The sequence below is a fragment of the Urocampus carinirostris genome, chromosome 14, assembly GCF_059441175.1.
Source record: "Urocampus carinirostris isolate Australia breed hairy pipefish chromosome 14, RoL_Ucar_1.0, whole genome shotgun sequence".
Lineage (NCBI taxonomy): Eukaryota > Metazoa > Chordata > Actinopteri > Syngnathiformes > Syngnathidae > Urocampus > Urocampus carinirostris.
This window is the reverse complement of record NC_142362.1, coordinates 7,919,218-7,944,056: the sequence shown is the minus strand read 5'-3', so window position 1 is coordinate 7,944,056 and position 24,839 is coordinate 7,919,218. Positions and strand designations below refer to the sequence as shown.

Below are 24,839 nucleotides of genomic sequence, written 5' to 3'. Positions count from 1 at the left end.
AGAAGAGACCTTATGTAAACTAGGGCGTTCCGAACACAATAAAAAGGCAAGGATGAAGGAGACTTTTTCAGAGTGTCTAGTAGACTGTAATAGGCAGCCTATGGTCATCTCTCCTTGCAAGTAAGAAAGTCATATTCACGTCTCTGTGTCTTCTTTGAGTGCAGGTTTTTATTACAAGTGTTGGTGTTAACCTAACATTTTATGACCGCTTATTTGTTGTTTCTTTGTTCCTGGTTTTGTTCCATGCATCCATGCATTTGTTTCTGCTTCCCTTGACTTGGGTCCACCAGCAAAACTTGACGGAATGCGGGAAGCTTCCACATTCTGTCCCAGGGGTGAGCATAAAGTCTTTCATCTGCTTCTGTAACCTGTCCCGGTGGTGGGGGGAGGGTTCCTCTACTGCTTCTGTTTCCTGTCCTGGAGGTGAGGAAGAAGGTCCCTCAGCAGCTTTAGGTCTTGGGTTGCTTCCTGGAACACCGGCTGACTCGCTTGCTCAAAAATAACTTTTGGTTCCTTGCTAGACTAGACTTTCTTGTACGCCAAATGTACACTAGATTTCCTTAACAGAACTCTTTAGTTGCTTGTCAAGGCGGACCTCTCTTGCCCCCTTTCTTGCTGCTACAGGAAGGATTTGAGTGGAGGGCAGTCCGGGCTTACGCAACTGTTGCTGGCCTCCTGTGGGCGGTTGTCAAAGCAACCTTATTAAGATCCCTTGTTTCACCGCATCAAACTTCACCTTCACGCCCAGTGCCACATCAGACAAGTCAATCACTTTAATAATTGAATTGGAGCAACCGCGGGATTCATTGCATATGTTTGACATTTCACTTTTTGACATTGCAACATTGCTCTTAATCTTGGCCGTGTTTTGGCAGGGACGAGCAAGGTCTTTCAGGCGTCCCCTGTCTCAGAAGAGAAGATCTTTTTGCTACAGATCTTGTGATTGTTCTGTTTTTTTTGTGGGTAGGGGTTAGGGGTGTCCGGCCCATGAGGAAGGGATATTGTAGGGAGAGAGGTTGCTAAACTGCACACATCTGTACCCAGTTCCAAACACAGTTGGTGCCACCTGATCCTAACATATTGGCCATTCTAAAATGCTAAATCATCATTATGAATTTGAAAATGTGAAATTACCAAATGATTGTCTTGCCTTTAAACGCAGCGCAAGTCCTGTGAGTGAAGCATGCTAGTGCTTTGGAGAGCCCTGTTTTTTGTCCTATGTTCGATGTCAAGGTTGCCACGGCGCCCAATTGGCCCCGCCCATGGACACCAGCTGAAAAGCGTTGACAGATTGCTGCCGGACTACATAAACGCTGTCTTGTGAGTCGCCTGGTGTCGGAGCGTCTGCTAAACTCTTGTTGTGATACGTCAAGCCCTGTGAATCCCCGTTTTTGCCTGTGTTTTTGCTCTTGTTTTTCCAAGCCCTGTCAATCCCCGTTTTTGCCTGTGTTTTTGCTCTTGTTTTGCCAAGCCCTGTGATTCCCCGTTTTTGCTCTTGTTTTGCCAAGCCCTGTGCATCCCCGTTTTGCCTGTGTTTTTGCTCTTGTTTTGCCAAGTCCTATGAATCCCCGTTTTTGCTCCTGTTTTGCCAAGCCTTGTGAATCCCCGTTTTTGCCTGTGTTTTTGCTCTTCTTTTGCCAAGCCATGTGAATCTCCGTTTTTGCCTGTGTTTTGCTCCTGTTTTGTTCTAGCCACGATCTGTTTGATTTTGACCACTTCCTTGTTCCGATCAATCTGCCGTCATGAACCAGAACGGAAACAGCACAAGTTTTATTGAAGGAACGAGGAAGGGGTGCGCCCACGATCCGGTGTTCGCTCGCCACGGGGAGCAAGTCGTTCTCGTACTTGGATTGTGATCCAAACACGGAAGTGGATCTTCCGTAGTGAGCGATGGCGGTGTCAGGGCGGAAAACTGGTCGGTAAGCGGGCCTGGGAGAGCAAGGCGGTTGCGGTCGGAAACGAGTTTTAAGCCAGAACGGGAGAGCAGATGTGGTCGGGATCGAAAACGGGTTGTAAGTCGGGACGGGAGAGCAGACGTGGTCGGACTCAAAACGGGTGGTAGCCAGAGACAAACGGGAGCAAAAACGTGACAGGCGGGAGTCAGGGTCGAAAAAAGGCTTGCCGTGTAAAAACAGAGGTTCGCAGACGGACTGACAACAGGGGATTGACAGGACTGGGTTTAAATATTGACAGCTAGCCAATCAGAACCCGCGGCAGTTGGCGGTAATCATGACAACAGCACTCTAGCGACTTGATAGAGCATTTGCTTTGTATTTTGAAAAAACACAACTTTTGACCGGACTGACCAAAAGACTCACTTGTTTTTTTTGACATACTCAGAAAATTTAAGATGTCCCCGGTTTAAATCTTCCAACGGGACATATGTTTGGCAAGCCTTCCCTGAAAGTCTAAACTAGTCTGAGAAGGTCCTAGGACATACTGAATGAACAAGTACAGAAAAGTATGAATAAAACTGTAATTAAAAAAAATGTACTGAAAATTCTGAAAGGATTCAAACATTTTAAAAAGTACTTTAAAGTATATAACGGAACTAAATAGTGTGAAAAACCTCTGAAAAGTAGTAAGACGAGAAAATGTAAAAAAGGCAAAAATGTAATGAAAAGTAATACAATGTTATAAAAGCATTAAACATACTGAATAGTGCACATAATGTGTTGGACATGAATTTTGTACTGCTTTTCAACATTGTCTTGCAGGCAAGATTCAATCCCTTGTGTGCAGTCATCAGGGTAAAGAGCAGAGGACTGAGCACGCAGCCTTGTGGGACTCCTGTGCTCAGGGTGATGCTTTTTGAGACTTTGAAGGCCACACATACCGCCTGAGAACCCCGGGTTGGGAAATTAATTTTTCCACTGAAGTTATATACTATTTTATATGCTGTTTTATACCACTTATACTCAAAAATATTTCCTTGTGTCACCTCAGCCTTGAGTACATTTCTTTAGAAAGGTGTCGAAACCTCATTTCCTTTGGAATGTGTCTTTGTAATTCTGTTTGTGTAGATAGATAGATAGATAGATGTCTAGATAGATGTCTAGATGTCTAGATAGATGTCTAGATAGATAGATGTCTAGATGTCTAGATAGATAGATAGATGTCTAGATAGATGTCTAGATAGATAGATAGATAGATGTCTAGATAGATAGATAGATAGATAGATGTCTAGATAGATAGATAGATAGATAGATAGATAGATAGATAGATAGATAGATAGATAGATAGATAGATAGATAGATAGATAGATAGATAGATAGATAGATAGATAGATAGATAGATAGATAGATAGATAGATAGATAGATAGATAGATAGATAGATAGATAGATAGATAGATAGATAGATAGATAGATAGATAGATAGATAGATAGATAGATAGATAGATAGATAGATAGATAGATAGATAGATAAATAGCTAGATAGATATTTTATTCTTAGATAAATACCGGTACCTGTGGCCTTCAAAGTCTCAAAAAGCATCACCCTGAGCACAGGAGTCCCACAAGGCTGTGTGCTCAGTCCTCTGCTCTTTACCCTGATGACTGCAAACAAGGGATTGAATCTTGCCTGCAAGAGAATGTTGAAAAGCAGTACAAAAATCATGTCTAACACATGATGTGCACTTTTTAGTATGTTTAATGCTTTTATAAGATTGTATTACTTTTCATTACATTTTTGCCTTTTTTACATTTTCTTGTTTGACTACTTTTCAGAGGTTTTTCACAGTAGATAACAATGACTTGATCACCTCGCTTGACTTAATCACCTCGCCTTGGGGGAAGGACGATGATGACCTATCACCCTTCTCCCAATGCTTCGAAAGACGATTGGGATAACTGCATCAAGGACGGCGCGGACCAATCAGCCAGAGGCTTGGTCATGGGGCTGGACATTTGATCGCCATGTAATTACCGAGGAAGAAAGATGTGTTCAACTCTTGGATTTGGCTAATAAATGAATATGTGGACGAGACTCGTCTCAATAACTTCTCCGACTTCTGAAAACGCTCCAACTGTAAGGAGTTAGGAGTCGGATTTCAGTTTAATAAATGTTAAAACCTTACACCACATAAGGCCAGATACGTTTTAAAAACATTAAAGAACCTTAATAATTAGTTGTGATTGCTCCAGCAAGGCATGACTACATTGCCAAGTGCTGTAAGCACTAACTGCTTCATTTAAAGAATTTTGGTAATAACTATATTTTGACGACTTCATATTTACAAACTATGCTAATGGGCTCATGTTGATGAGTTTTGCTAACAGATACATGCTAAAAAGTGTTGCTAACGGCTAAATGCTAACTTCTTCATGCTAAAAAATTTTGGCAATATTTTAACGACTTCATATTTACAAACTATGCCAATGGGTACATGTTGATGAGTTATGCTAACGGATACATGCTAAAAAGTAATGCTAAAAACTAATGCTAACTGATTCATGCTAAAAAATTCGGTAATGGCTATATTTCAACGACTTCATATCTACAAATTATGCTAATGGCCTCATGTTGAGGAGTTATGCTAGCGGATACATGCTAAAAAGTAATGCTAAAAGCTAATGCTAACTGATTCATGCAAAAAAATTTGGTAATGGCTATATTTCAACGACTTCATATTTACAAATTATGCTAATGGACTCATTTTGAGGAGTTATGCTAACGGATACATGCTTAAAAGTGATGCTAACGGCTAAATGCTAACTTCTTCGTGCTGAAAAAGTTAGATAATCGCCATATTTTAACGACTTCATTTTTACAAATTATGCTAATGGTCTCATGTTAATGAGTTATGCTAATGGTTACATGCTAAAAAGTAATGCTAAAAACTAATGCTAACTGATTCATGCTAAAAAATTCGGTAATGGCTATATTTCAACGACTTCATATCTACAAATTATGCTAATGGTCTCATGTTGATGAGTCAAGCTGACGGATACATGCTAAAAAGTGATGCTAACGGCTAAATGCTAACTTCTTCATGCTGAAAAAGTTTGGTAATGGCCATACTTTAACGACTTCATTTTTACAAATTATGCTAATGGTCTTATGTTAATGAGTTATGCTAATGGATACATGCTAAAAAGTGATGCTAACGGCTGAATGCTAACTTCTTCATGTTAAAATTTTTTGTTAATGGCATTATTTTAACGGCTTCATATTTACAAATTATGCTAATGGCTTCATGTTGATGAGTTATGCTAACAGATACATGCTAAAAAGTGATGCTAAGAGCTAAATGCTAACTTTTTCACCTTAAAAAATGTTGTTAACGGCCATATTTTAACATCTTCATATTTACAAATTTTGCCAGGCCTCATGTTAATGAGTTATGCTAATGGTTACATGCCAATAAGTGATGCTAATGGCTAAATGCTAACTTCTTCATGCTAAAAAAATGTTGGCAATATTTTAACGACTTCATATTTACATATTATGCCAATGGCCTCATGTTAATGAGTTATGCTAATGGGTACATGCTAAAAGGTGATGCTAACGGCTAAATGCTAACTGCTTCATGCTGAAAAATTATTCTAATGCGAACATGCTAACGACTCAGCAAATTGAATGGGCTCAATGCATTTCGGATGGGCCAATTCAAATAGAATGGCTCATTCCTCTTGAACATGTACATTTTAAATGTTTATAAAGTGTAATAACAGTGTTATTACTATGTTATTACCATGAATGTGATTTTGAGACCTCCCCAAGGCATATCCTTGTTGCCTACGGTTGTGGGCCCATCTCAAATGAACTTGCCAGTACCGGGGGGATGTGGGGGGCGGAGTCCCCCCACAGAACCAAGTAAAAAATTACAAATACATCTCTCTGAGTCAATAACTTTATGCTAACTCATAATGCTAACAACTCAACGCTACTGGTTCTCTACCAACATCTGCCAGATCCCTCACAACTCTTACAATTGCCGCGGGAACTGTAACCATTGTGAGTGATAAATATGCAAAAAAACACAGAAATCAGGTAGGGGATACACTGCAGGCTCACCAGTGGAGCAGTAAATCACGCACAAAAAGAAAAGGATTGAAAAAAAAAGGAGCTTCATGAGTCATCCTTCAAAGGACTTACTATTTAACTCTGCGTCTCCAGGCTCAACCTCCAGAGAGGAAGCCCTTGATCGCCCCCGCTACGAATTTCCTCCGGAATAGAGCATTAGTCACTCGAGAGGATTGTGTTGTGATGGGTGTCAGTCGCTTTTTCTCGTAGCTGTCATTCCTGATTCATTTCAGATCATAATCTAATTCGCCGTTATTGAAACCTCTGACGTGCCTCTCTGAGGAATCGCAAGAACAGTCTTTGTTGCTTTTCGAAATGCATTCCGTTTCTCCAGGAGTCCAATGTGTCATGATTGCTGATTCAGGGCATCTGTGACTGCCCAATTGACGCCAACAGCCCTGAGCTCTGATTGGTCAAAGACTATTTTTAAGCCCCCGGCTTCTAAGAGGAAACTGTCAGACCGTTTGCGAACCTATGCTCTCAGCTAGACAAGCTTTGTACTCTCCGACATTATCCTGCCCTGTTTCCTCCTGCCTGATACCTGTTGCCGACCTGTTTCTGGACCCGTTTCTGCCCTGCTCTTCCGTCCCGACCATAGACCTGTTTTGCCCTGTTTCCTGCCTGATACCTGTTGCCGACCTCTTTTCCGGACTCGTTACCGCCCTTGCTCTATCCATCTATCTATCTATCTATCTATCTATCTATCTATCTATCTATCTATCTATCTATCTATCTATCTATCGAGACATCTATTTATCTATCTATCCATCTATCTATCTAGACATTTATCCATCTATCTATCCATCTATCTATCTATCGAGACATCTATCTATCTGGACATCTATCGAGACATCTATCTATCTATCTATCTATCTCTAGTCATCTATCTAGACGTTTATCTATCTATCTAATCTATCTATCTAGACATATATCTAGACATCTATCTAGAAATCTATCTATCTCTCTATCTAGACATCTAGACATATATCTAGACATCTCTCTCTCTCTCTCTCTCTCTCTCTCTCTCTATCTAGACATCTCTCTCTCTCTCTATCTAGACAACTATCTATCTATCTATCTATCTATCTATCCATCTATCTATCCATCTCTCTATCTATCTAGACATCTATCTAGACATCTATCTAGTCATCTATCTATCTAGACATCTAGACATCTCTGTCTAGACATCTATCTATCTAGCTATCTCTCTGTCTAGATATCTATCTATCTCTATCTAGACATCTATCTATCTCTAGTCATCTATCTATCTAGACATCTATCTATCTATCTATCTATCTATCTATCTATCTATCTATCTATCTATCTATCTATCTATCTATCTATCTATCTCTAGTCATCTATCTAGACGTTTATCTATCTATCTAATCTATCTATCTAGACATATATCTAGACATCTATCTAGAAATCTATCTATCTCTCTATCTAGACATCTAGACATATATCTAGACATCTCTCTCTCTCTCTCTCTCTCTCTCTATCTAGACATCTCTCTCCCTCTCTATCTAGACAACTATCTATCTATCTATCTATCTATCTATCTATCTATCTATCCATCTCTCTATCTATCTAGACATCTATCTAGACATCTATCTAGTCATCTATCTATCTAGACATCTAGACAACCCTGTCTAGACATCTATCTATCTAGCTATCTCTCTGTCTAGAGATCTATCTATCTCTATCTAGACATCTATCTATCTCTAGTCATCTATCTATCTATCTAGACATCTATCTATCTGTCTATCTATCTAACTCTATCTATCTATCTATCTCTAGTCATCTATTTAGACCTCTATCTATCTATCTATCTATCTATCTTTATGAAATGAAATGAAATGATCTGCATTTCTATAGCGCTTTTCAAGTCAATGACTTCCCAAAGCGCTTTACCGTGTGCTTCACATTTCCCAATAGCGGCCTTGTAAGACGCTAACCTGCTTATTTGGGGTATTAGGGGTTCAGTGTCTTACCCAAGGACACTTCGACATGTAACACGGACAAGCCGGGATTCGAACTGGGATCCCTTCATCCCAAGACGAGCGCTCTACCTCCTGAGCTACTGCCGTCCCTATATCTAGTCATCTATTTAGACCTCTATCTATCTATCTATCTATCTATCTATCTATCTATCTATCTATCTATCTATCTATCTATCTATCTATCTATCTATCTATCTATCTATCTATCTATCTATCTATCTATCTATCTATCTATCTATCTATCTATCCATCCATCTATCTATCTAGACATCTATCTATCTATCTGGTTTAGTAACAAGTCAAGAACATTTCAGATAACAACTGTACACAACCGGCAAACTGTGGGTATTGCACTAAAAAACCGAGGTGTTGCACTTCGAACAGGCAGATTGCACTTAACCTTGTTATCAATGACAAAATTCAATGCAGTTCTAAACGGCATTGTACTACTTGCACCAGTTTTCTTTTGTAGTCCTAGGCAAACCTCCAAGTGACATTCTACCGACAAATTCTTATTCCACCTGACGTCTCCTCAAGGACACCTCAGCAGACGCCCGCTATGCGCTACAGGTATAGCGGCAAAGAATGCCGCAGAGAGAAGAACCTCCGTGACAACAATTGAAATACCCAGCGCCTCACGACACTCATCTCGTCCTTTCATTTCATTTTATTATACTCTCTTCAACTCCCTGCTGAGGCTCTCTGTAGCACTCTCTGGTCAAGGTTTGATGCATGTTCACCCACACAGCTACTTTCCTTGTCACGGTTGCCAAGTGCTTGCTCACGGAAGCAGCAATTCATCATCCCAGCCGCCGATGCGCTCCACCGACTTGCGGGGAGTCACATTCTATCCCCGCTGCGGAGTTCGCTTGGACAGGCCCCAGAGATTTTCACAGGTTAGTTTGCCCCGAAGCCCAATGTCGGCGAGGACAGGCCCCACGTAGCTAAACATAGGACAAGTATAGCCTCAACTTCGGGTTAACCTCTCCTGGTCTGCAAACACCAGAGCGGTGGTAGGGAAGGCCCAGCAGCGACTGCATTTCCTGAGAGTGCTCAGGAAAAAACAGCTAAAACAGCAGCTGCAGGTGTCCTTTTACAAAGCCACAGTGGAGAGCATTCTGACGTACTGCATTACGGTGTGGTATGCTCAGTATACAGCAGCAGACAGGAAAACGCTCCAGAGGGTCATCAAAACAGCCCAGAAAATCGTCGGTTGCTCTCTGCCCAGTCTAGAGGACATTGCCTGCTCTCGCTACCTCAGCAGAGCAGAAAACATCATCAAGGACTTTTCTCAGCCCGGCCAACTCCTCTTCGACCTGCTGCCCTTTCGGCAAGCGCTACAGGTCACACAAAACAAAAACAAACAGACAGTTTCTTCCCCAGAGCCATTACCACCCTAAACACACACCGCACAAAAAACTGAAAACTCTTGCAAACACACTATCTCATGCGAACGTAAATGGTACTCATGTCTATGTCTCTTGCACAATGTTGACTGCACTATGTTTACTGCTCACCTTGCACAATGTTGACTATTTTTTTTGCACTGTGTTGACTATTTTTGCACCAAATGCATATTGCAAACCCTTACGATACCAACTGTATGTAACATCCTACATGCTGTCATTTCTTTGTGTAAATATTGTGTAAATTATAACTATAACCTTATCCTCCTTGTTTTATAACCTTATCTTCTCTGTTCCTTATCTTCTTGGTTTCTTTACCTCACTGTGAATGTGTGAAACTGGAGTGGCATGCCCAATTTCGTTGTCACAATATGTTAACCCATTTTGTAACAATGACAATAAAGGTATTTTCTATTCTATTCTATTCTAAAGGTAAAGCATACAAAAATAAGGTGGTGTACTCATAGGTGTCAACCTGTAGGTTTTTGCCCTACAAAGTACGTTTATTATGTATTTTAAGACGTGTACGACGTACGAGAAAATCCGTACAGAAAAACGCAAATTTGTCAATTATGGGTACCATCCGGTATACACCGACTATGACAAAACGGCAAATCAATCAAGTCAAACGAGTTGGCCGCAGTAGCCTCTATCTCGGTATGCTTTTTTTTCGTTGCAAACGAAGCGAGCGGTTTGATGCTACTGTGCGCATGCGTCTGCCGCCTCGGATTTCATGTGGTCGTTATGTAGTGAAAGGAGGTCCGTCTCTTTTTAGAGAGGCGGCTTTTTCGGCTCAACTCATTAAAGAGAGCCGGCTCTCAAACGGCTCACTTGCTTTGATGCATTATATTATGAATTGTCATGTCCAGCATGGTCGCCGTGGCGACCGGCTGGCCCCGCCCCCTTGGCACCGGCTGTAGCAGATTTTCTAATTTGCGTGTGTGCTTCTTAAGGGCGGGTTTTGGGGATTGCCGTTTGCGGGTTCATTGCATTACTTTGCAATATTCTGTTCTGTTTGACTTGAGGAAACCTGTACTTGCCCGTTCTGAGTAAAAGCCTGTTTTGTGAGTATTCCTAGTCTGAGTTCCTGTTTGCCTGTAAGCCTGTTTTTGTTTCTGTCCCTGAGTGTTGGACGACTTTTATTTCCTTTTAAAGGTAACTGATCTGAATGAGTTCACCCTTCCTGCCTCCGATCTGGTGTGGTCACGTGACAATGAATTATTATCTTGTATAAAGAAGTGAAGAAAAAAAGGATGTATAAAAGGAGAAAATTAAAAAAGACAGGTATGTGGTTATCCCTTTATTCAGTATATTACTAACAATAACTTAATGCAGAAAATGAATTAATAGAAGCATCCAAAAATACATAAAGTTGGCTGAGCTAAAACAGCAATGGTTTTACAACATCTACTTTTCAGTTTTTCTGTTGTAAATATAATATACAATTTTAAAAGAATTTGATTCACTTCACGATCGTGTCTCAAATGTTTTTGATCCATAGAACATATTTTCCTTTTTTTTTTTTTAGCTTTAAGTTTGAAGCCTGAAACGTAGCCATATGAAGATCTCGGGGGCCAATACTTTCGCTAGGCACTAGTCCAACGTTTTTAAGTTATGTTCCTCCTCCAAAATAAACATGCTGATACTCACAGCTTTGTATAGCTGCTGTTCAGCTTTAAAATTGGATATCAGTTTTGAAAAAACCAACAGGAATAATTTACTGAAGCAAACAAACGAAAATGTTGCTAGCATTCTTATCCAAACAATGAGATGAGAACTGAGGAAAGGAGCATGTTTTAGAAAACCGGCTCTTTCGGCTTGGCTCACTGAAAAGAGTTGGCTCTTCAGATTTTGATGATTTTAATGGTATATTACCAAAAATAATAAAGCCTTATGCACCAAATTCATGAAATTTGAAAATGTACAATATAACATACTGTCCTTGTGTGCCCTGCGATTGGCTGGCAACCAGTTCAGGGTGTCCCCTGCCCACTGCCCGGAGATGACTGGGATGGGCTCCAGCCCTCCCCGCGACCCTAATAAGGATAAGCGGTACAGCTGATGAGATGAGATGAATATAACTAAATTGTAATAGCTGTTATTGTTTTAATATATAGGGAATTAGTTACTTTTCCCCCTCATACTTATCAAACACAGAGATAAGGGCTCTCACATTGCATATTGACCACTAAAGAGCAATTAAGAGAGAGAGAGAGAGAGAGAGAGAGAGAGAGAGAGAGAGAGAGAGAAGACGTAGAGAGAGAGAGAGAGGAGGAAACAAAAAGAGTGAATGAAATAGAAAAAGAAAGGGAGATACGAAGATAGAGAAAAAGGGAGAGGTGATGATACAAAAAGAAAGAGTGAAAGATAAATAGAGGAAGATATGTATGTATATATATATATATATATATATATATATATATATATATAAGGAGAGAGAGAGAAAAAGAGAGAGGCATGGAAAAAGGCAGAGAGAAAGAGAAAAAGAAAAAGAGAGAGAAAGCTAAAAAGAGAGAGTTAAGTCTATGGCAAGAGATAGAGAGAGAGGCAGAAAGAGGTTGAGAGAAAGAGAGAAAGTGAAGGAGGTAGAATGAGATACAGAGAGAAAGAATGAGATAACAATGGAAAAAGAGAGAATAAGAGCAAAAGAAAGTCAGAACAAGAGACAGAAAGAGACAGACAGAGACAGAGAAAGAGAGAGAGAGAGAAACAGAGAGCGAGAGAGAGACAGAGAGAGAGATATAGAGAGAGACAGAGACAGAGAGAGACAGACAGAGACAGACAGAGACAGACAGAGACAGACAGAGACAGACAGAGACAGAGAGACAGATGGAGAGAGAGAAAGACAGAGAGATTAAGAGAGAGAGAAAAAGATAAACAGAGACAAAAAGAGCCAGAGAGAAACAGCCAGGGAGAGAAACAGAGAGAGAGAAAAGGACAGAGAGAGTGACAGAGAGACAGAGACAAAGACGGACAAAGGTGAACAGAGACGGACAGAGACAGAGAGAGAGAGAGAGAGAGAGAGAGACAGAAAGAGAGAAAGAGAGAGAGAGAGAGAGAGAGAGAAAGAGATAAAGAGAGAGAGAGAGACAAAGAGACAAAGAGAGACAGAGAGAGATAAAGCGGGACAGAGAGAGAGAGACGGGGAGAGAGAGAGAGAGATAAAGAGAGACAGAGAAAGATAGAGAGTTTTGTTGTTGTCTCAGAAGTTGTCTCACATTTCCCTGTTAAACTTGAGCCAATACAGGATAGAGAGAGAAAGCGAGAGAAAGAGATAGAAAGAAAGAGATATGTAGAGAGAGAGAGGGAGCTTTAAAGGCCCACCCACCTTTCCCTGTTAAACTTGAGCGAATGCAGGATAGCAGGCCGCCTTTGACGGAGATTCCACAAATGTAAGGTGTCATCTGCGCAGGCTGTGACTAAAGCTCCCTGCAAGGAAAATCAAAAGCAGCTTCAGAAAATGTACCTACAGACTAACGTTTATTAGCATTCAATCAATATGCAAATCATTCAGATGTTGACTGACGGGACATACATTAAGCAGTAACAACAATAGCGTCTCCAATCTTCTTTGTCCTAGACATGAAAAGCAATGAAATAAAAACACCAATAAATAAAGACAAAAATAACACTGTAGTTGTGTCTTCTTTTGGTGTGTATCTTGGAGTATATTAACCCTCTTATGACCGTGGGAGCGCCGTTGCCGCCGTTTAGATAGATAGATAGATAGATGACTAGATATAGATGGATAGATAGATAGATAGATAGATAGATAGATAGATAGATAGATAGATAGATAGATAGATAGATAGATAGATAGATAGATAGATAGATAGATAGATAGATAGATAGATAGATAGATAGATAGATAGATAGATAGAGATATCTCAGGATCAGGACCCAAATGCGTGACGTTTTCTCACACAAGCCCTTTATTTTACAGGAAATGGGGAGTCATGTACGTTAGGCAGCGGTCTGGCGTGGAAATGATAGGAAGCCAGAGGCCGACCAGATCGATGCCAATTGCCTGAGTTGATATCGGACAGATGGGGTCGATACCGGACACGACAAACAGGACAGAAAATGAAACAGGATATCGAAATTAAACAGGACAAACTGGAGAGGATAATAAACAGGACAAAAATAGACGAGAATGAAACTGGAAACCGATCTTAAACAGGACAAAATAAACAGGAACAATACCGGACAGGAAATACCAACAGGAAAACCGAGTCAGAACCCACGTCTTGCGGGGCAGAGGTTTGTTGACGGACTGACAATGGAAGCGCGAGAGCACTGAGCTTAAATAGACGGAAAGCCAATCTGTCAATGAGCCATGGCAACTGTGACAAGACTATTTATTCATATATTTCAAATGGCTGATATTCATTTATTGCACATTTTAAAAAAATTCAACACACAAACTGCTTAGCAACGGAAGCAGTCCATGTCTTAGTCCAGGGGTATCAAACTCATTTTAACTCAGGGGCCACACAATAGAGCAAATATTCTGTCGGGGGCCGGACTAGTAGATTAAAGAGAAAGAAAAAGAGGGTTAAAGAAATAAGAGAAAAAGGGAGAGAAAAGAAGAGAGAGGGTGAGACATAGAAAGAGAGAGAGGGAGAGAGTGTGAGAAACAAAAGAGATAAAAAGTCATGAGAGAGGGGGAAAACAAAGGGAGAGGAAGAAAGAAATCCAAAGAGAAATAGAAAGACAGGAGAGAAAAGAGAAAAGAAAGCGCAAAGGGTAGGAAGAGAGAAAGAGAAGAGAGAAAAAGAAAAAAGGAAGTTAGAGCAAAAGAGGTTAAAAGACAGAGAGAGAGAAAGAGACAAAGAGCAACAAAGGAAGAGAAAGAGGGAGACACGGAGAGTGAAAGAGACAGAGACAGAGTGGGAGAAAAGGGGTGGAAAAGAAAGAGAGCGAGAGAGAAAGCGTGAGAAACAAAAGAGGTAAAAAGTTGTGAGAGAGGGAGAAAAGAAAGGGAGAAAAACAAAGAAATCCAAAGAGAAATAGAAAGACAGGAGAGAAAAGAGAAAAGAAAGCGCAAAGGGTAGGAAGAGAGAAAGAGAAGAGAGAAAAAGAAAAAAGGAAGTTAGAGCAAAAGAGGTTTAAAGACAGAGAGAGAGAAAGAGACAAAGAGCAACAAAGGAAGAGAGAGAGGGAGAGTGAAAGAGACAGAGACAGAGTGGGAGAAAGGGGGTGGAAAAGAAAGAGAGCGATAGAGAAAGCGTAAGAAACAAAAGAGATAAAAAGTCGTGAGAGAGGGAGAAAAGAAAGGGAGAAAAACAAAGAAATCCAAACAGAAATAGAAAGACAGGAGAGAAAAGAGAAAAGAAAGCGCAAAGGGTAGGAAGAGAGAAAGAGAAGAGAGAAAAAGGAAAAAGGAAGTTGGAGCAAAAGAGGTTAAAAGACATAGAGAGAGAAAGAGACAAAGAGCAACAAAGGAAGAGAAAAAGAGAGACACCAAGAGTGAAAGAGTCAGAGACAGGGAGTGTGAGAAAAGATATAGAGAGAGAGAGAGAGAGAGAGAGAGAGAAAGACAAATAAACACAAGTACAGTGTCTTTGTTCGAGGCACCTTTCTTTGGCAACATCAAGTTGACATATTTCAACCTGTAGCCTGTTTTTTCTCTTGCGCTTCTCTGAGTGTCGTCTCGCGGGCCAGATTCAATCCCTTAGCGGGCCCGATCTGGCCCGCGGGCCGCCCGTTTGACACCCGCGTCTTAGTCTGTACATTAATGACTTTTTGCGTCATTAAGCACTCTCCGAAACGTTTGTCTCACTCCCTGAAACAACAATAAGCGATAAAAACATGTAAGATGCGTGACCCTGGTTCCAGCCATAACAGATTGCAGGCAAATTCCCACAGTGAAGCTCTTGGAAAGCTCTTAAGATGGTCGCCCAAGGACAAATTGCTATTAGATTAAAAAATGTAATCTCGGTATTAAAACGTGTGCGGCAGCTTTTAGCCGCTTATTAATTTTGTTTTTATATTATCTGCCCGCTGGTCACATTTTTTCACATGAATCACTTGCATAAACTCCTTTTAGGCCACAGGTGTCAAACAGGCGGCCCGCGGGCCAGATCAGGCCCGCTAAGGGATTGAATCCGGCCCGCCAGACAACACTCAGAGAAGCGCAAGAGAAAAACAAGCTGGAAGTTGAAATATGTCAACTTGATGTTGCCCAAGCCAGGTGCATCGAACAAAGAAACTGTACTTGTATTTCTCTCTCTCTCTCTCTCGGCATCTCCCTGACTCTCTCTCTCTCTCTCTCTCTCTCTCTCTCTCTCTCTCTCTCTCTCTCTGCATCTCCCTGCCTCTCTCTCTCTCTCTCTCTCTGCATTTCCCTGCCTCTCTCTCTCTCTCTCTCTCTCTCTCTGCATCTCCCTGCCTCTCTCTCTCCCTCTCTGCATCACCCTGCCTCTCTCTCTCTCTCTCTCTCTCGCTCTCTCTCTCGCTTTCTCTCTTGCTCTCTCTCTTGCTCTCTCTCTCTGCATCTCCCTGCCTCTTTCTCTCTCTAACTACCTTTTATCCTTTTCCCTCTTTTCTCTTTCTCTCTTCTCTCCCTCTGTCTTTCTATTTCTCTTTGGATTTCTTTCTTCCTCTCCCTTTCTTTTCCCCCTCTCTCACGACTTTTTATCTTTTGTTTCTCACGCTCTTTCCCTCTCTCTCTTTTTCTTCCTTTGTCCCGCCCTCTCTCCTTTTCCCTCCCTCTTTCTCTTATTTCTTTATCTCTTTTTCTTTCTCTTTAATCTACTAGTCCAGCCCCCGACAGAATGTTTGTTCTATCGTGTGGCCCCCGAGTTCAAATGAGTTTGACACCCATGTTTTAGGCGAAAGGTTTTGCTATTTTCCTTGAGTAGATTTTATGATTTGATGTGTGGACAGGATAGCAACACAGAATTTTAAAATATTGAAATCTGTCTATGCATATACTGTAGTGTCATGATTACCTGTCTGTCCCCTTTTGTCAGTCCGTCTGCGAACCTCTGTGTATACAAGGCAAGCCTTTTTCGAACCTGACTCCCACCTGTTCCCCTTTTTGCTTCCGTTTGTCTCCGGCTACGTCCTGATTTTGATCCCGACCATGCCTGCTCTCCCGTCCCGACTTACGACCCGTTTTCGATCCAGACCACGTCTGCTCTCCCGTTCTGGCTTAAAACTCGTTTCCGACCGCGACCGCCTTGCTCTCCCAGTCCCGCTTACTGACCAGTTCCCGAGACCGGCTACGACCCATTTTTGATCCCGACTGCGTCTATTCTCCCGTCCTGGCTTACGACTCGTGTCCGATTCCGACCCTGTTTTGGCTCTCCTGTCCCGGCTATCGACCTGTTTTTCCGTCCCTGACACCGCCATCGCCCGCTACGGAAGATCCACTTCCGTATTCGGATCACAATCCTGCGTCTAGCGAGCACCGGATCGTGAGCGCTGCCCTTCCTCTCTCTATCTCAATAAACTTCAAACGTTACGCGATTGGGTCCTGTTTCCATTCTGGTCCTGACATTTAGTCGTAAATGTGTGAGTTTACCAGTTATATCATTTTAATTCTTTTGAATTAAAGTCAAGTCACATTTATTTGTATAGTCCTTAATCACAAAATGTCTCAAAGGAATGCACAGGATTAAAATGACACTATCCCCTGATCTCAAACCTACATGCAGGCAAGGAAAAACTCAAAACCTCAGCAGAGGATAATGTAAAACCTTGAGAACGGACTGCACATGAGGTAATCCAAGTCAAGTCCCATTTATTCATGATACCCTTAATCACAAAATGTCTTAAGGGACTGCCAGCATCCCCTGATCTTAAACAAACATGCAGGCAAGGGAAAACTCAAAAACCCCAGCATGAGGAAAATAATAGATATTGAGAAGGCGCCAAAACCTAACATCACTATTTCAATCAAATCAATCATTTAGAACAGGGGTCTTAAACTCCATTGTTTTTTTTTAATGTTAGACAAAATACGATCCAAAAATAAAATGAATTTCAAGAATATTTGTGAAAATAAATCAAACTGTGATACATGAATCCAAAATCTGCGTAGGCTGCAGACAACTGTATACTTAAGAGGGGGATCAACTGTACTGAATTTTTCAGGTACTTTTGTGTTCCATCTCCTTGGTTTATAAATGATTGTCGAGCCATTTTGCAGTTGTTGCCACAATAAATATCACGGTTGCCACGGCGCCCAATTGTCCCCGCCCGTGTGGCGCCAGCTGCTGCTTGTTGACGGACTAGCTCCCTGTCAGTATTTAAAGTCGGTCCTGTCAGTCCCCCTTTGTCGGTCCATCTGCGAATCTCTGTTTTTACACAGCAAGCGCTTTTTCGCATGTCCTGTTTTTTGCTCCTGTTTGTCTCCCGTAACGATCTATTTTGATCTAGACCACGTCTGCTTTCCCGTCCCGAATTACGACCTGTTTTGATCTCGACCACGCCTGTTCTCCCGCCCCGGCTTCGACCCGTTTTCTGATCTCGACCACGAATTTTGCTCCCCTGTCACTTTTTATACCCCCCGTCTCCTTGTCACCGGTTGTCAGTCTGCCTGCGAACCTCAGCTTACGCTAGGCTAGCTTTTCGAACCTGACTCTCTCCTGTTCTGGTTCCCGTCTGTTTCCCGGCTCCGACCCCTTGTTCTGATCTCACGAATTTTGCTCTCCTGTCCCGGCTACTGACCTGTTTTCCCGCTCTCGACACCGCCATCGCTCGCTACCGAAATACCACTACCGCGTCTGAAGCAACCTGCTCCCCGCGACCAGCGATCTCCGGATCAAGTGTGCAATCCTTTCCCTTCTTCTCGATAAAACTTGTGAGAAGCGTTACGCGAGTGGGTCCTGTTTCCGTTCTGGTCCTGACAATATATCCATTTATCTAGCCGTCATACAGTCCTTACATTTTTTCTAAGAGGTGTCCTGATTTTCTATATGGAGAGAGGCTTTGAGTTTTACAAAACCACCCACAGGAATCAGTCAGGACAAAGGACTGGGAATTTTCCAGTAACTCCTGTTTGCCACCTTCTTGGTTAATAAATGATTGTCAGCCATTTTAAAAGAACACTTGAGAAACCGTTACAGCCTTGTCTCAAGCCCAGAATATTCAGCTTTATTTATTCTATTTAATTAAACAAAGACGTAAAACGGCTTACGACGGGGCTCATTTTTACCCGTCTTGTCCCGGGACCCGGATGTTGATTTGTACACACGGACAAAAAAACATATGTACTCCATCCACAAGAAAAAACGTAATTTGCTTACATTACACACTGAAAGACGACGATAGCACTGTTCAAGTTTAGCTTATATATCTTACGCAACTGTGTACTGTCCTCAATATCCAACAAGACAAATTTGTAATATGTCAGAGTTGCCATGGCGCCCAATTGGCCCCGCCCGTGTGGCGCCAGCTGCGGCTCATTAACAGATTGGTTTTATGTCTATTTAAGCTCAGTGCTCTCGCGCTTCCTTTGTCAGTCCGTCAACAATCCTCTGCCCCGCAAGACGTGGGTTCTGACTCGGTCCTGTTTCCCTGTTGGTATTCCCTGTCCAGTATTGTTCCCGTTTATTTTTGTCCTGTTTAATATCGGTTTCCAGTTCGTTCTCGTCTATTTTTGTCCTGTTTATTATTCTCTCCAGTTTTCGTTCCCGTCTAGTTCGTCCTGTTTATTTTTCTATATCCTGTTTTATTATCTATCCTGTCCGGTTTTGACCCCATCTCTCCGATATCAACTCGGGCAATTGGTATCGACCTGGTCGGCCTCTGGCTTCCTATCATTTCACGCCAGACTGCTACCTAACGTGCCTGACTCCCCATTTCCTGTAAATAAAAGGCATGTGTGAGATACGTCACGCGTTTGGGTCCTGATGTATTATTTTTATGCTCTCCGAGGGAGGGGCTGCCGGAAAATCCAACGTATTACCTCCATTTATCTTCTGTGACTCCCCTGAGTGCTTCTCCTCGTTTTCAATTAGATTCCCTGCTTTTGTTCTTAAACATCAAATTACTATTTAAGCGCGTCTTCGTTTGTAATGGCAGTTCGAGTTAATAAGGCCTTTGAATTTTAGTTTTTTTCACATTTCAAAATCGGCTTTTGTCTTTTGGGGGAGTAACTCGATGGATGAGACAAATGGTGATTGGCGGGCAGGGATTTGGAAACAAAAAAGAAGAAGAGGCTGTCAAAAAAATAATAGAATACCGTATTTCCCGCACTATAAGGCGCACCTAAAAGCCTTTATTTTTTTAAAAAGCTGACCATGCGCCTTATAATACAGTGCGCCTTATATATGGATCAATATTAAGTCGCAAAGTCTTGCAACTAATGCAGCAGCCGCCGACTCGATTTTCCCCCGAACGCCAAGTAGTCCGCGTTGTATGCTGGGATTTATTTACCGGCGTTTCATTGGCTAACCAATGTGTCAATCATCAGTTGAATCCATCACTATTGGCTAAAGTTATTTGGAGGTCAAGGGGCGGATCATTTTTAGCATTTACAGGCTGGCATAGGCTAAAGCGGCCAAACAAAGCCTGCAATTGGCCGAAAAAGATGAATGTGAATCACACGTTGGGTTGACGGCATAGAGAAAGCATTTTTTACTATTCTGTATTTGTAATTATTTTATTCTCCTGGATTGACTACACTCACGGATATAAGAGGACATTGGCTGCACATTATTATGAACACAACGATTTCGGTGAGCTACTCCGGCTATATATTATCCCTGTATCTTGTTTCAGACTGAACTCGATGTTTCTGTGATAAGCGGTGCAGATAATGGATGGAATGGAGTGTCTGTTTTGAAATTAAACTCAATTCCAAGGGTTTATTGTCATATGCACAGTAAAGTAGCGAGCGAAAAAGAAAATAGAAGCTAAGGAATGGTTGGCATTTCTTGAATCCCAAGGCTTTAACCTTCTGAATGATATTTGGAACGATGCATTTGAGTGACATCGTACGGACACCGCATCCGCACGTGTCTACGACACGTATTTGCTTCTTTGCAAGCTTTGGGAATGTTAAGGGGGTAATCAGTTGGACTGAACTATCCGACTGTTTTGTCGACGTTCCCATTGTAGAGCCTTATAATCTGGTGCGCCTTATGTATGGAAGATATAGGACCAAAAACTATTTTTTCGGGGTGCGCCCTATAACCCGGTGCGCCTTATAGTGCGGAACATACAGTACTTCACATACAAATAATTATTGTAAAAGGCAAGCCTTTTTCGACCCTGACTCCCACCTGTCCCGTTTTTTGCTCCCGTCTGTCGACCTGTCGTTTATGGCATATCATTTTGTAATTTTTGTATTATCTTAATGTAAAAATGATTATTATTTTTGAGTGTTTTACTTTTTTTTTTGGAGCACGTTCCATCGAGTTAAAATTAATTGTATATCACATAGTTATTATATATTTACTATATTTTTCATTTTTCTGTAACCCAGAAATAGAATAGATTATATACAAATAATTACCTTTAATGGCATATAATTTTCATTTTTTTAATGTAAAAATTATATTAAAAATGATTAAACTTAAATATTTTAACTTTGTTTTGTAGCGCTGTACATGGAGTTAAAATTAATTGTATATTACATACCGGTAGTTATTATATATTTACTATATTTGTCATTTTTGGGAACACAGAAATAAATTAGATTCTATACAAATAATTATCTTTTATGGCATATAATTTTCCTTTTTTTAATGTATAAATTATATTAATAATCATTGTTTTTTCAATATTTTAACCTTGTTTTGTAGCGCTGTGCGTGGAGTTAAAATTAATTGCATGTAACATCGTTATTGTATATTTACTATATTTGTCATTTTTTGGAACACAGAAATAAAATAGATTATATACAAATAATTACCTTTTATGGCCTATAATTTTCCTTTATTTAATATAAATATTTAATCATAATTATTATTTTTAAATATTTTAACTTGGTTTTGTAGTGCTGTACATGGAGTTATAATTAATTGTATATTACATAGTTATATATTTAATAGATTTGTCATTTTTAACCCAGGGATAGTATAGATCAAATACAAATAATTGTCTTTTATGGAATATAATTTTACATTTTTTATTTTTATTTTAACGTAAAAATCACATTAATAATAAATAACGAAAACTTCAGAATGTTTTCAAAAATTATTTTTGTATATCATAAAACAAAAAGAATAATAATTATCATAGTATGGTTGTTTTAATAATCCAATTTTGAAATAGGTAAGTACGAATTTCTTTTAACTAAAATTTCAATATGTGTCTTAAATTGAGCAAAATTAAATCCAGGTGGTGATTACATTTTTTTGTCTGAATTAGTTTTCTTATTTTTAAACTACTTTTCATATTTCACTTAAAATATGGAGTGAAATTAAGATTCAGATTTAGATTATGGAAATAATAGATATTTTAAGTTTTTTAGAGTGACGTTTGTTGTGGATTAACTGTAAGCCAGCAACTTTGGAGGTGACAACAGAGCTAATAACAGACATCTGGTAGGATGTTATGAAACAATGTTGATACAAGAAATCACAAGTTGCTGACTAAGCGAGTCAAATCCGAGAAAACATCACGTGATCTTGAGAACACATTATAAAAAGCCCAGCGTCTCCTGGACGAATTTGAACGTGGCTTGAATGATGCTGAATGAATGTTGCAATAAAGGACGTTCCCTCTCTGCCATACTTCGTCTCTGCGTATATTTTGGGGCGACACTCAACGACGTCTTCCAAAACATTTTGATAGAGAAAAATAAAAGAAAAATACTTTTATAATATTTATTTCACTTTTTTAAAAAAAAATAAGTTCCATAGTTCCTGATAATAACGATTAAAATTAAATTGAAATTATGAAAATACCTAATATTTTAGAATTTTTTTTTTAAAGTTACATATTGACACAGCGAATCAAGAAAAATATTTTTCTTTATTTCTTTATTTTTTCCAAAAAAATACGTTCACGGTTTACTATAATACTGATCGAAATACCATTTAAAATTTGAAAATACTCAATATTTCAGACCGTTTTCTATTTAAAGTTACATTTTAAAAGAGTGAAATATTGATTTCATATTTTTTGTAATAAATACATTGAGAAAAATGTAATTAAATGGAACAAAAACAAAACATATTCATAGATAAATTATAAATGAAATATTTCAGCCTACCACAGTACACCGCTGCTTTAATTAGATTGCACATGATATAAAAACAAAATGATAAAGTAACCCTCACTATCCTCCAATCTATTACAGTATTTTAATGAAGCCCTTCGTGAAAAGCAATTGTATGTAAATACCTCTTGAGATTTATGTTCGTCCCCGTGTGGTAAACAAGAAAGTAAACAAGGCATATTTCATCTTATTTGACTACCAGCTTCATTTCTTATTTTTACGTCTTTGTCACGGTTGCCATGGCACCCAATTGGCCCCGCCAGTGTGGGCCCAGACAGATTGGCTTCCCTGCTATTTAAACAGTCCTGTCACTCTCCTTTGGGTCAGTCCGTCTGCAAACCTCAGTGAATACTAGGCCAGCCTTTTCCGAACCTGACTCCCACCTGTCCCGTTTTTTGCTCCCGTCTGCTGACCAGTTTTGGTACTGACCACGTCGGCTCTCCCGTCCCGGCTTACGACCTCTTTTTGTCCCAGACTACGTCTACTCTCCCATTCTGACTTACAACTTGCTTCCGATCCCGACCACGCCTTGCTCTCCCAGTCCCGGCTAACGACCTGTTTTTTCTGTTCCTGACACCGCCATCGCTCGCTACGGAAGATCCGCTTCCGTGTTCGGATCACAATCCGAGTACGAGAGCGACTTGCTTCCTGCACCTAGCGAACGCCGGACCGTGGGCGCAGCCCTTTCTCTTTCCTCCAATAAAACTTGTGAGAAACGTAACGCAATTGGGTCCTGTTTCCGTTCTGGTCCTGACGGTATTATTCTTTGAGAAAAATCGAAGGTTGAAACCAGGCAAATGATTAGTCTAATATCCTCCACGGAACAGTTTCTGAACATAACCAATTAAAGCCGCATTCTCTAATTTAAGAACAAAACTCAATTTGTCCTTTATACAAGCCGCGCCAGATTTTGAGGGCTTAGACAGCCCCAAAAAATTGAATTTTCTTGCTCCCGTTTGTCTCCGGCTACGACCCGTTTTGATCCCGACCACGTCTTGTCCCCCGTCCCGGCTTACGACCCATATTTGATCCCGACTACGTCTACTCTCCCGTCCTGGCTTACGACTCGTTTCCGACTCCGACCACGTTTTTGCTCTCCCTGTCCCGGCTAACGACCCTTTTTTTCCGTCCCTGACAACGTCATCGCTCGCGACCGAGGATCCACTTCCGCGTTTGGAGCACCATCCGTGTACAAGAGCGACAATGGATCGTAGGCGCAGCCCTTTCTCTTTCCTCCAATAAAACTTGTGAGAAACGTAACGCAATTGGGTCCTGTTTCCGTTCTGATCCTGACGGTATTGTTCTTTGAGAAAAATCGAAGGTTGAAACCAGGCAAATGATTAGTCTAATATCCTCCACGGAACAGTTTCTGAACATATCCAATTAAAAGCTGCATTCTCTAATTTAAGAACAAAACTCAATTTGTCCTTTATACAAGCCGCGCCAGATTTTAAGGGCTTAGACAGCCCAAAAAAAAGGTATTTTCTTGCTCCCGTTTGTCTCCAGCTACGACCCGTTTTGATCCCGACCACGTCTGCTCTCCCGTCCCGGCTTACGACCCATATTTGATCCCGACTACGTCTACTCTCCCGTCCTGGCTTACGACTCGTTTCCGACCCCGACCACGTTTTTGCTCTCCACGTCCCGGCTAACGAACCGTTTTTTCCTTCCCTGACACCACCATGCTGACTGGCTTCTTGTACTTTTTTAAGCCCAGTCCTGTTACTCTCTGGTTGTCAGTCCATCAGGGAACCTCTGTTGTTACAAGGCAAGCATTTTGACCCTGACTCCCGCCGTTTTTGCACCCGTTTGTCCACCTGTCCGTTCCTGATCTCTCCGTCTGTCTCCGGCTACGACTTGTTTTTAATCCTGACCACGTCTGCTCTCCCGTCCCGGCTTATGACCCGTTTTTGATCCCGACCACGTTTTTTGCTCTCCTGTCCAGGCTATCAACCTGTTTTTTCTGTCCCTGACACCGCCATCTCCCTCTACGGAAGATCAACTTCCGTACTCGGATCACAATCCGAGTGCGAGAGCGACTTGCTTCCTGTCCTTCATCTTTCTATCTCAATAAACTTGTGAGAAAACGTTACGCGATTGGGTCTCCCCTTTGTGCTGGTCGTGACAGTATCTTCGTAGCACAGTTGTATATACAGTATTCCGTTACTGTCCAACCCTAGGTGTGTTGTGATGAAGGTTAATGCTGTTATCAGTGTTCCCTCTAAGCT

General features: G+C 40.9%; 1 protein-coding gene across 13 annotated transcripts in view; it reads right to left on the bottom strand.

Moving 5' to 3' along the window:
* stxbp5l (syntaxin binding protein 5L) overlaps nucleotides 1–24,839 on the bottom strand; it is a 308,998-nt gene that overhangs the window by 151,037 nt on the left and 133,122 nt on the right. For all 13 annotated transcript variants that reach the window (XM_088353620.1, XM_088353624.1, XM_088353621.1 and 10 more), the window contains exon 4: nucleotides 12,763–12,863. In XM_088353620.1, coding sequence (XP_088209746.1) covers nucleotides 12,763–12,863 — 101 coding nt within the window. The remainder of the gene's footprint in view (nucleotides 1–12,762; nucleotides 12,864–24,839) is intronic.